The 12,361-nt window shown below is 41.8% G+C and overlaps 1 protein-coding gene and 1 long non-coding RNA gene across 5 annotated transcripts in view; one reads left to right on the top strand and one right to left on the bottom strand.

The window, feature by feature from the left end:
- LOC125762213 (uncharacterized) overlaps positions 1-5,877 on the top strand; it is a 226,263-nt gene extending 220,386 nt beyond the window's left edge. The window contains exon 4 of the long non-coding RNA XR_007418185.1: positions 5,555-5,877. This is a non-coding gene — a long non-coding RNA (uncharacterized LOC125762213). The remainder of the gene's footprint in view (positions 1-5,554) is intronic.
- A 3,774-nt stretch (positions 5,878-9,651) lies between these two features.
- Positions 9,652-12,361, bottom strand: part of LOC125762152 (lateral signaling target protein 2 homolog) — a 46,754-nt gene continuing 44,044 nt past the window's right edge. For all 4 annotated transcript variants that reach the window (XM_049423971.1, XM_049423973.1, XM_049423974.1 and 1 more), the window contains exon 4: positions 9,652-10,919. In XM_049423971.1, coding sequence (XP_049279928.1) covers positions 10,470-10,919 — 450 coding nt within the window. In that variant the 3' untranslated portion in view covers positions 9,652-10,469. The remainder of the gene's footprint in view (positions 10,920-12,361) is intronic.

Here is a 12,361-nt window from a genome sequence, read left to right on the forward strand (position 1 = left end):
TTATTTAAAAGTTGCATTCGTCTATTGCTTCTTGGTAATTGCCGCTAGAGGGCGCATTGCAAATATTTATCTTGATTTTCCAAAGGATCTTTCACAAAAGCAAAGCCACAGTATAAAACACTATCTGATCCGCAATTGGAGCAAAAACATGTAACTAACCGGTCCACTCTACTTTAGTTTGTGGTTTTAAACCACTCTGCTTTTACTCGCCAGCTAACAAAACCAGCTTATTCGTCCCTCGGAAGTGCCCTTCGCATTCGCCCCAAGATATCCCAGTTTCTGCCCTTGCTGATGCTTTGATATGTTTATGACGTTGATAATCGACTCACTTGCCACCGTGTATGTTTTGGCGCGGGGAAAACGTACCCGTCCCCGGTTTCATCAGTGCATGATCTCATTCTCTTTGTTGGAAGCTTCTTTAAAACCCCGGTTCGAAGATGTATGTTGTTGCGATTTATAAGCCGGCCAGAGAATAAAGGCAACTCTGCACCACCATCACCATACAACCTCAGCCTTTGGTAATCTGTGTCTTGTGATGTAAACATTCATTTCCTCTCCATCCCTAGAGGATATGATCGGAGAAAGGGCACGAGACCACGGTATTGCCTCCCACGGCTGGTGACAATTATGGAACATTCAGCCAACCAAACCACAGATGTCTCGTGCCGTTTGATCCTATGCGATCGTGCACCCACCTAGATACTGTCTCCGCTCACACTCACACGCACGATGCTCGATGTCATTCCGATCGACAAATCTGAACCATTCCGAAGCTTGCAATCGATCCGGGACATACGAGCTGCACGGCTTCATTTCACAAAAGCTGATTGATTTCGCTTTCGCCCTCTCGAGTGTTTTTGGTCGATTTTCACCCACTGTTTGAAGGGAAAAAATTATGTCCCCCCGCAAGCGTACCGGAAAGGAGAAGAGAGGGTTTTGAAAATCTGCTCCCACAAAACCTTATACGATTGGTTTTGGAGTGGTTTCCATCATTCACTGTTTACACTAACGGGTGCAAGATTTATATCCGCATGAAACGCGTGTTTCTGGTGCGCTTTTGTTTATGATATATGCTGGCAGTTTCTCTTGTGCGGTAAAGTATAATCTGTTTGTGGTTTTGTTTGATTCAACCAAGCAGAGAATTTGATCCGCCCGGGTAAAGAAGGCTCGAAAGAGTTTATCTAAGTGATCGCTAACTGTATCAAACCCTGGCAAACATTCTAGAATTCTTTCCCCTGTATAACACACATCCATCTTGATGCTAGTTCGTTTTGCGAAGAGCAGCACGTTTGCTTGCATGAAGTGTGCGCGCCTAACCCTGGAATGCGTATAAATAATTTATAAGGACAATCCCACGATCCCAGTCCACAGCATCCACTGGCTGGCAGCCAGGCAAGGGGTCGTCGTCATCGTAAGACCTTGGATTTGTACTATCCTTAGAGTAAGCTGCCTCATCACCAAGCCAATCGGTGCCCTATAGTTCTGAAATTCCGTGTAAGTTCGGTGGAAGATCTCAACACACAATCCGCGATGCATTTTGCTCTATTCGATCCGCTCAACGAAAAAAAAACTTTCCACTTCGAGTTGCTTGATCGTACACAAAAAAACCGGAACGAGCAACACTCGAACCGGCACGACTTCCGTCAAGTGCCCATCCGGATGATCTGACATCTGACTTCTGCTTTGTGTCGAAGCTCACGACATGAGACGAAACGGTGTAATCTGAAACCGGTAATTCGGGGTCGCTCGTTCCGAATCTCTTCCCCCTCGCGCACACGTCATCATTTTCGCCAAACGGATATCCCTGAGGGTCTTACAAACTTCCTCCCTCGTCTAGTGCCGTATTTCCCGTGTGTGTCGCACCGGAAGTACCCGCGGAAATTTCTTCCCGAACCAAACAATCGAACATTCAGTCTCTGTTTGCCCTTGTGCGGAAGTGTTTATTTTTTGGAGAAATTTGTGGCCACTGTATACACAGCGGGGAGAAGAAAAAATCGACAATCCCTCAACATCATGACTCATTGACTGTTTTCCCTTACGACTAGTGTGTTTGCACACTTACCGGTCGGAATAATGGAATGGTATTGTAGAGGTCGTCTTGCGGATAAATATGCGTAACGTGATCTTGCAGATTGGCGTAAGAAAACGGTGTACAAATACTTGAGTAGAGGAATATTGTTGCGTAGGTTTTCCAGGTGGTCTCCTTACCGGTGTTTCGCATGATGGATGGTGGTTCAATCGTGTCCCAGATCTCGTCACTTATCGCGGGAGCGCTATCTGTTTTTGCAGCTGGAACTTTTTTTTTTGAGGGTTATCCTGCTCGCAAACCGCATACATTCCCTACAATAATATTCGTATTGTATTTAAAGCCTAAATTTAAATATCTTTGTACCAGAGAGAAAGCGAAGTTTTACATAAATAATTCATCTGTCAACTTCAAATCACGGATGAAGTGACAATAATGCAATTCCGTGACTAAAAACTACCTCCGGAAGTTGTCTTTATGTCTCTTGACATAAAACCTCCCTATATACTAAGAACTTATATCTACTCATATTCTAATTAACTTCTACTTTAGTTTAGTTTTACTTCTTACTTTTGCATCTTCGGCAAAATTTTCTCAACCAACATGTAAATGGTTCCTAACGTGATTCATCCACCCAGCGCTGTCTTTGTGTGTCAGACATCAAAGAAATTTCTTCTCAAACTCATGCCTGGCGTCTTGAGTGCAATCTGCCATTTATTTGCTTACATTATTTGTATAACAAACGCCCCATCAGCTCTGAAAACCAGACCTCCCAGTGAACAACTTTGTGCACACAATTTCATCAATTAATGACCGATTCGTCCGATCATGCACAAACCAGACACATTCTGCCCAGTTCCCCTGCTGACCGTCATGGTTGAACATAAATTTCTCTCCAAGGGAAAGGATATCCATACGATCGCTTTTTGTGCATATGCCGAGGAACAACAACCACCCGAGTGTCACTTTGACACGTTTCACTCGTTGGCGTCAGTTAGAACAAAAACGGCAAAGAGACGGACACCACTCCTTCCTCCGTTTTTTTCTGCCTTTAGCAATAGAGTAAATCATTCTCGAGAATGTCATACCGCTAGACGGAACTTTACCGATTGTTTACTTGTGAGATGAATGTTTGGATATTGCTGCAAAAAAAAACACAACCCTACCTTCAACTGTCGCCACCATGTCGACTCCCAGGGACACCAACTCAAGAGACACATTTCAATGCGGAACTGGAGCAATTCCATTCCAGCAAATGAGCACGTCCGCCCGCCATTAGAAAGAGTGTGTGGGGACACTTTTCGGTGTTTCCTCGATATGATTTATGAAATGTGACACCTCGAAATGTGACTCACGACACGACTGCCGGCGTTAGTTTTGACGGACGGGCTCATTGACATCGTCCGATGGGGTGGAAAATGGGACTAGCAGCACAACAAATCCTATATCCAAACCGGGTGACCGTCTAGGGTCACCGCTAGCGCCGCCATGGCAAGGGTGCGTGTAGACGAGTAACTTAATCGGAAGAACTCGAACAACCAGATCATACGATCCTTTGACCCTTTTCGCTGTGGCACGCTATGCCTGACTTCGCCTGGATTTTTAGTGTGTAATTCGAGAACTTCGCGGCATGGTAGTAGCCGGTTGAATGGTGTGGTTTGTTTTCTTCCAGTAATGAACCGGTTAATATGGTAGAGATCGTTTTGAGGATGAGAAGCAGACATGGCTGGAGAAAAAAAAGGGCTCAAGAAAACAAACTAATGAGCTACGAAGTAAAATGAGATGATGAGCTCATGGTTAGGAGAAAATTAATATTACTTTTGACACCAATTTTTCGGTGTCAGAAAATAATATCAAATCGTCCAGATATAGTTATGTGCTGTGAACATATGTTTGAAACCAATTTAAACGAAAATTAACATGAAACAATCTATTTTGTTCCTCGAATCGCTTACTACGTATTATTAGTGTTGAGTCAAGAGCGAAAGAGGTACCTAAATCGCTCCGCTTATCTTATTGTCCGTGCTCCCGCACAGCCCACAGCGTACAAGGTAGCACCGTACGGCTACATTTTCTTCTTGGAGGCCATGCCCTCAGATGTCTGTGCCAGAAGTTATTCGAGGAACCAAGTTCCATACCCTGTTTGAGAAAATGTCAAATTTTCCTCATTTTTGCACCAAGTTTTGCCTATAACTCGGTCGGTATCCAACGGATCGTCAATCTTTAACCTGTGGTCGATAGATGGCATCAATGGCTACATTTTCTTCTTGGACGGCCAAGCCCTCAGATATCTGTGCCAGAAATTATTCGAGGAACTAAGTTCCTTACCGTGTTTGAGAAAATGTAAAATTTTCCTCAATTTTGAGCAATGTAGCAAAATTTATAAATGTGATAAATTTGAATGCAAATTTTTTGCAATACGTTTCTTTTCACTCAAATAATGCTTTAAAAACAAGAAAGAATAAAAATTCAGAAAAATATTTAAAAAAAATTTTCAACTCGAAAATTTCATAAGGGGTACCCCTTACGTTTTTTTTAGGAAATTTTGCAAAAAAAAATTAAATTGATTTATGTTAATGTCAATTGGTTGCAATGTGTTTCTTTTCACTCAAGTAATGCTTTAAATAAAAAAAAGAGTGAAAAATAATAAAAAATTCAAAAAAAATCAAAGTAATGAAAATTGACTAAGGCTCATTTTTGCACCAAGTTTTGCCTATAACTCGGTCGGTATTCAACGGATCGCCAATCCTTAAACTGTGGTCGATAGATGGCATCAATGGCTACATTTTCTTCTTGGACGGCCGTGCCCTCAGATGTCTGTGCCAGAAGTTATTCGAGGAACCAAGTTCCATACCCTGTTTGAGAAAATGTAAAATTTTCCTCATTTTTGCACCAAGTTTTGCCTATAACTCGGTCGGTATCCAGCGGATCGCCAATCTTTAACCTGTGGTCGATAGATGGCACCAATGGCTACATTTTCTTCTTGGACGGTCATGCCCTCAGATATCTGTGCCAGAAGTTATTCGAGGAACTAAGTTCCTTACCCTGATTGAGAAAATGTAAAATTTTCCTCAATTTTGAGCAATGTAGCAAAATTTATAAATGTGATAAATTTGAATGCAAATTTGTTGCAATACGTTTCTTTTCACTCAAATAATGCTTTAAAAACAAGAAAGAATAAAAATTCAGAAAAATATTTTAAAAAAATTTTCAACTCGAAAATTTCATAAGGGGTACCCCTTACGTTTTTTTTAGGAAATTTTGCAAAAAAAAAATAAATTGATTTATTTTAGTGCCAATTGGTTGCAATGTGTTTCTTTTCACTGAAGTAATGCTTTAAATAAAAAAAGAGTGAAAAATATTAAAAAATTCAAAAAAAATCAAAGTAATGAAAATTGACTAAGGCTCATTTTTGCACCAAGTTTTGCCTATAACTCGGTCGGTATTCAACGGATCGCCAATCCTTAAACTGTGGTCGATAGATGGCATCAATGGCTACATTTTCTTCTTGGACGGCCGTGCCCTCAGATGTCTGTGCCAGAAGTTATTCGAGGAACCAAGTTCCATACCCTGTTTGAGAAAATGTCAAATTTTCCTCATTTTTGCACCAAGTTTTGCCTATAACTCGGTCGGTATTCAACGGATCGCCAATCTTTAACCTGTGGTCGATAGATGGCACCAATGGCTACATTTTCTTCTTCGATGGCCATGCCCTCAGATGCCTGTGCCAGAAGTTATTCGACGAACCAAGTTCCATACCCTGTTTGAGAAAATGTCAAATTTTCCTCATTTTTGCACCAAGTTTTGCCTATAACTCGGTCGGTATCCAGCGGATCGCCAATCTTTAACCTGTGGTCGATAGATGGCACCAATGGCTACATTTTCTTCTTGGACGGTCATGCCCTCAGATATCTGTGCCAGAAGTTATTCGAGGAACTAAGTTCCTTACCCTGATTGAGAAAATGTAAAATTTTCCTCAATTTTGAGCAATGTAGCAAAATTTATAAATGTGATATATTTTAATTCGAATTTGTTACAATACGTTTCTTTTCACCCAAATAATGCTTTAAACACAAAAAAGAATAAAAATTCAGAAAAAAATTTTAAAAAAATTTTCAACTCGAAAATTTCATAAGGGGTACCCCTTACGTTTTTTTTGGGAAATTTTGCAAAAAAAAATAAATTGATTTATTTTAGTGCCAATTGGTTGCAATGTGTTTCTTTTCACTGAAGTAATGCTTTAAATAAAAAAAGAGTGAAAAATATTAAAAAATTCAAAAAAAATCAAAGTAATGAAAATTGACTAAGGCTCATTTTTGCACCAAATTTTGCCTATAACTCGGTCGGTATCCAACGGATCGCCAATCTTTAACCTGTGATCGATAGATGGCATCAATGGCTACATTTTCTTCTTGGACGGCCATGCCCTCAAATGTCTGTGCCAGAAGTTATTCGAGGAACCAAGTTCCATACCCTGTTGAGAAAATGTAAAATTTTCTTCATTTTTCAGCAATTTAGCAAAATTTATAAATGTGATATATTTTAATGCGAATTTGTTGCAATCAGTTTCTTTTCACTCAAATAATGCTTTAAAAACAAAACAGAATAAAAAATCGGAAAAAAAAATTTAAAAAAATTTCAACTCGAAAATTTCATAAGGGGTACCCCTTACGTTTTTTTTTGGGAAATTTTGCAAAAAAAATTAAATTGATTTATTTTAATGCCAATCGGTTGGAATAAGTTTCTTTTCACTCAAATAATGTTTTAAATAAAGAAAAGAATAAAAAATTGAAGAAAATTAAAAAAATTGTAAAAATTTGAAAATTTCATAAGGCTATAGCTAGTGGGTCAAGAGCAAAAGAGGTATTTCAATCGCTCCAGTCATCTTATTGTGTGTGTTCCCGCACAGCTCACGGGAAAAAGAGGTATCGCAGGAATCGCGTGCAGCGTTCCTTGTGGTGCGAAACTTCGCTCCTGGGAGCACATCGCACAATCGCTCCTGTGTAGTGTTGGGTAAAGTAGCACAATTTGGTGTGCTGTGCGCACACGAAAGCACACTTAGGTGTGCTGTGCGCACACGTTAGCACTCAACGGTGTGCTGTGCGTGGAACGATCCACGATCCAGTGTTACTGATCGGAGAAAATCAAGTTTTGATAGTGCTGACCGGGGGGTGGACTGATTTCAAAAGTGCTGACCGGGGGGGAGACATTTTGGGATGCCCTTACTAATCAACCCCGAAGCTGAATTGCGATGAGCGGGGGGGGGGGGGGGGGGTTGTTTGGGGGCCGTGTGACAACCGTGTGCTAGCAGTGTACTTCCACTGTGCTAGCTCTGTACTAGGTGTACTGTGTGCTCGCAGTGTGCTAGCACAATAACAGGTGTGCTGTGCTGTGCGCACACCAAGCTGTGCTGTGCGCACTGTGTGCACAGCAGCACATTACCCAACACTACTCCTGTGTGCAGCGCACCCGTGTGGAGCTACCTCAAGCGCACCGCACACTTTAGAGAGCGAGAGCGGTGCGCTCCGCTCTTGCAAAAGAGCTACTTGACCCAACACTACGTATAATACCTACTCCTGAAGTTATGCAAACTGCTAAACAAAAACATTTTTTAACAGTTTCCTAATACATATTTTTATCGAAAGTTACACAATTTAATAGTAAATATACACAACTTAATAATAAATATAATATCGATGTACTGCAAAGCGCTCTGTTCACCAAATAACTATCCCTGGTGGGCGATCATTCCTCTAATAAATCACTTAAATGTGACGCCATAAAATGGTGGAATAAAGTGCCAAAACTAAAATTGAATCTTAAACCAACCATCATCATTATCATCCAAACGACGTAACCAAACAACTTAGCTGTCTGTTATTGTTTGACTCAGTTTTCGACATTTAACCAAATCCACGCAAGCTCAACAATACGATCGCTTTCCTTCGCACCATTGAAGGAAATTGAAATTAGGAACCAACAGTGCGCCCGTTGTGTCATGTGCGGCACAAAGAGAAATGAAGAATGGTTAGGGGTGGCAATTGTAATGGGACGGATCGGAAGTCTTTAAGAAGAAAAAACGAGCTTGAAAGTCGTGAAAAGAAGTTTTGGAAAACTGGTGGGAATGGAGGAATGGTAAATGGATGTTGAGATCGTTGTAAAGCGTCTCACCTTTACGTTAAATGTTAGTGGCGGTAACAATTGTAGCAATTGTGCAATGGGAAGGGAACTTAAGCCGGAAGCGTATTGCTTCAATGTTTTAGGTGTTTAAATTGAAACATTGTAGCTGCTTAACGTCTCGTGTTGTCTATTCGAAATTTCGTCTCAAAAAATCATTCATGATATTAAAATTTCTATGAAGCGAGCTGGTTGGAGTGGATCTACTTTTGGATCTCCTTTTCTTAAGCTCACCAAATTCCGAATCATCTCGTAGGTTGTGACAAGTAATTCTAAATCCCATCGCCCATGCCCTCTTGTACGGTTTAACTCCAAATGGCAGATTAGTGGTGGGAGACCTTCTTAAAGTTGCGACTGAGCAGAACTCCCTCAGACGAAAGACACTGACATACCATCCAAACACACAAGACAAACTTCGTAGAGATCGTAAAGACGATCCAGCGTACATTCGTTGGGCTTTTGCACATTATGGAAATCGTTCGAGTCCGCCCAACATTTGCTCATTCACCATTCAAAACCATTCCACCCTTTCAAATCCACCCCAAATCCACTCCAAACCCCAGCTAGGCCTTCCCTCATCCGCGATCTGTAACGATTCGTTCGACTCACACTCTGCGGACGACAAAGCGTAATTGTTTCTGCACGTTCACGTGGTACGGTGTGTTTCGTTTCTAGCTTTTATTTGTCTTGTTTTCTCCGTCCTCTAGACCCATTAGATCCGATTGGTAGAACATCAAAACACTGACGGATGGTACGGCTAGATTTATTCATCTTCAGCCCTCCACCACACTGGCACGATCATCCCGGCCGGTCGAATCGTTTAAGGTTGAGGGACATGAAAATGCGATCGCGCCAAAGGTTCATCAACATCCATTTTCTCGTGTGCATGCTCGGGGACCTCGTTGCAAATTCCACGATCGCAAACGTGTCCCGTACTCAATTCGTGAAAAGTGAGTTTCGGTTGACAACAAACGTAAGAAAGGAACAATGGAAGGGCAAAGGTGTGAACGATTAAGGTGTGAAATATTACCGATCTATGCTAATTGTGCTGCGTGCGTGTGAGAGGCTAAGCACGTGCGTAGGATTACATTGCGCACAGCCGGCTTACCGCTTGTTGAATGAACGAAGAAGGTGAACGGGTGGCCTAATGAAGAAGTATAAAGAGGCGTAAAATTATTATTCTAAACAAAACGTGATGCTACTTTTATTGCTGTCGTTATCCGCCACCTTAAGCGTTGTCGGATTGTGTGTCGAAAGAAGGGTGCACCGATAAATAACATTGCATACCTTCGGGCGCAATATTTTGTTCCCCTAAAAGTATGCAATATGGCGCTTTCTTCTGTATGAACCAACTGAATCAGATTTTAAAAAATTTCTAAAAAAACCTACAATAAAGATTCAATGCATTTTAATAATTTATTTCCTTACCCATATAAATACAGCAAACGTTTTATTTAATTTCCATATTTTATTTCATCATTTCAATTAAACGCTACGTTTGGGAACATTATTTAGTCGCACATTAGTATATACAGGAGTAAGGAGTTTCCCCTCCCCTACTGCTTTGCCTGCTCGCTGTTTGCCTATAGAATTTCCTTTTTCTTCGTAACACTTCACATACACTCATCCACCCGGCCGAACCCGGTAGTAAATGTGGCCATCTTCTTTTCCCCTTCCTGTGGCACACCTAACATCTTCTCCTTTGCAAAGTCGCTCCTATCGCGTGTGCCTGTATTTAAATTTTATTTCCTTGGGGCCGAGACAGATATCAGTGAATTTGAACGAACATATTTCAAAAGAAAGAGAAAAAATTGCATGGAGAGTATGTTTTTACATCCAACCATTTTCGTTCGTACACGAAAAGCTTTGCTTAGGACATACACGGATTGTCCGCTCTTTTACCGCTTTTTCTTGTCTTCTCCGATCGTCTTTTCTTCAAATCCTTCTAGTCTTCATCAGCTTATGATTTAATGTTTTTAAACGTGACTCTTTTGGTATATGGATCGTCTAGCTCGCTAGTCTTTCCCTTTATATTGTTTCCTATATGAAACAAACACCTTCCATCTTCGTTCACCTTTTTTTTATTTGTCGTGAAATCATCTCCATCAATCCTTTCGGTTTGTTCTTGCCCGACCATCGGATAAATCTATTTCACCGCACCGCAACTAATTGGCAAACGATCACTGTGACTTGTTTTAGTGTTGAAGTTCCACGTTCAACCCAAGGAATATGAACACGGCTAATCTTCCCAAACCCCGAACCGCTACTAGACGGGTCGCGAAGGTGCTTTCCGGTTCGGGGGTGGTGGCGGTGGTGCTCTCATGCGGGACGAAGCGGACGAAGAGAGCGTCGTTGTGGAGGATCCGCCCGATTCGTTCGGATTTGGACCAGCGCCCGGCGTTAGGTTGCCACCGCTCCCGGTTCCCGAACCGCCAATACTGTTGGACGTGGACGATTGTAGCTGATGATGGGCGGACAGTAGTAGGTGCTGTTGTTGCTGATGTTGCAGTAGCCGATTACTATTGTTGGTGGTGGACGAGTCGTCCTCGTCGAGATCATCGTCCGAGGATACGGAGTTCGCGTCCGAGTTGGACGGTGTCGGCGAGGGCGGTGAAAGCGTTTCCTGCTCCTGCAGCATCGTGCGGAACTCTTGGATGGATTCGTTCAGGGCCCACAGTTGCGACAGCAAGGACAGATCGAGTTGCCGCAGACCGTACTAAAGAAGGGGAGAAAACCAAAATCGCAAAAAAAAGAGATCAATTAGAGAGTGCACACCACAGCGCGAAGACACTATTTGGCTGAAAATAGATCATTTTGCGATGGGGTTTTTTTTCTGTGTGGTTGTATTTCATAGAAGCAGGAAAATTAATGCCTTCCAAGAGTCAATGTCAGATCGATTTCACCAACCTATTCCGTATGGGTGCCAAACAGCAAAGAGAACCAATCTCAAAAACAGACCAAATTATCACCTCCTCTACCACTACCATCATTAACAGCTGCCGTGGGGGGCACCCATTAAATGGTTCATTTGAGCCATCTTCGACCCATCGCAAAAGGCTGAAGACGAACTGAAACCATTCCTGTGCACCTTTATTAGCACACAGCATCACCCTTCGTTTTTGGGGTCACAAAACACACACACATAAAAAAGGCCCAGCACCATTTTTGGGGTGTCAAAAATTGTTAGGTACCGAATGGTAATGCGTCCAAATCGCGCTTTGCAGTCACCCGTCTGCCTGCAGCAACCCAACGAATGCACAAAACCGACCATTACAACCCATTAAAAGGTGTGCACGGCGCTTGCGTACTTGACGCTGACACCATTCGTTGGTGCGTCATTTACTCACCAGCCACCAGTCAGAGTTTGTGGCTGGGACACCTGCACCAACCGACCGACACCTTACGGTGGCCTCAGCGGTAAACTGCACTTGACAGCTACCGGCAGCTCAAAATGTGATATCGCGATTGAAATCCCACTCATACCGTCGTGGTTCCACACCACTTCTTGTCTCGCTGTGCGGGACACTTTGCTGTTGAATGATCGGTTTTTATTTGCCTTCCTATCGGTTATAGCGTTTTTTTCTTTTTATGTGTTTCAATTGCAATACTCCCCTCGTTTTTTTTTTCGCTACACTTTTGCTCTCCAATATTATAATTATAGAACATGCAATCGTTTGCCAGGAGGGAAGCCCTCAACACTGAATCTGATCTGCTGAGGCAAAACCAACGAAAGTAAGGCTACCACCAGGTTGATCTTGAGAGCGTGTATGTCTGTTTTATTTGCCACAGTGAAAGCTATATTTCTTCGCCGTTTGGACATTTTACAGTGAATAGCACTTTTCCAGATGCGCAGCAGGGGACGTCGTATCAGGAAATGATATTTTATACGATTTCCTTGTGATTTTGTTTAGCCATTGGAACGATTTGTTTTTAAACGTGAATGACACATTTAGAAGGTTTGGAAAATGATTTTGTGCTATTAAAAATTGTCTACAATTAACACGAATGAATTAAATTAGATAACTTTGAAAATTGAAATTGCATAACTTGCAATGAATTACGCCTGAATGTATACTCGATTTAGACACAATATACTTATAAGGCATGTTTTACCCAATTTATAGAACAAATTTATTTTAAGTCACAATAATTAAATAA

Source organism: Anopheles funestus, chromosome 2RL, assembly GCF_943734845.2.
Source record: "Anopheles funestus chromosome 2RL, idAnoFuneDA-416_04, whole genome shotgun sequence".
Lineage (NCBI taxonomy): Eukaryota > Metazoa > Arthropoda > Insecta > Diptera > Culicidae > Anopheles > Anopheles funestus.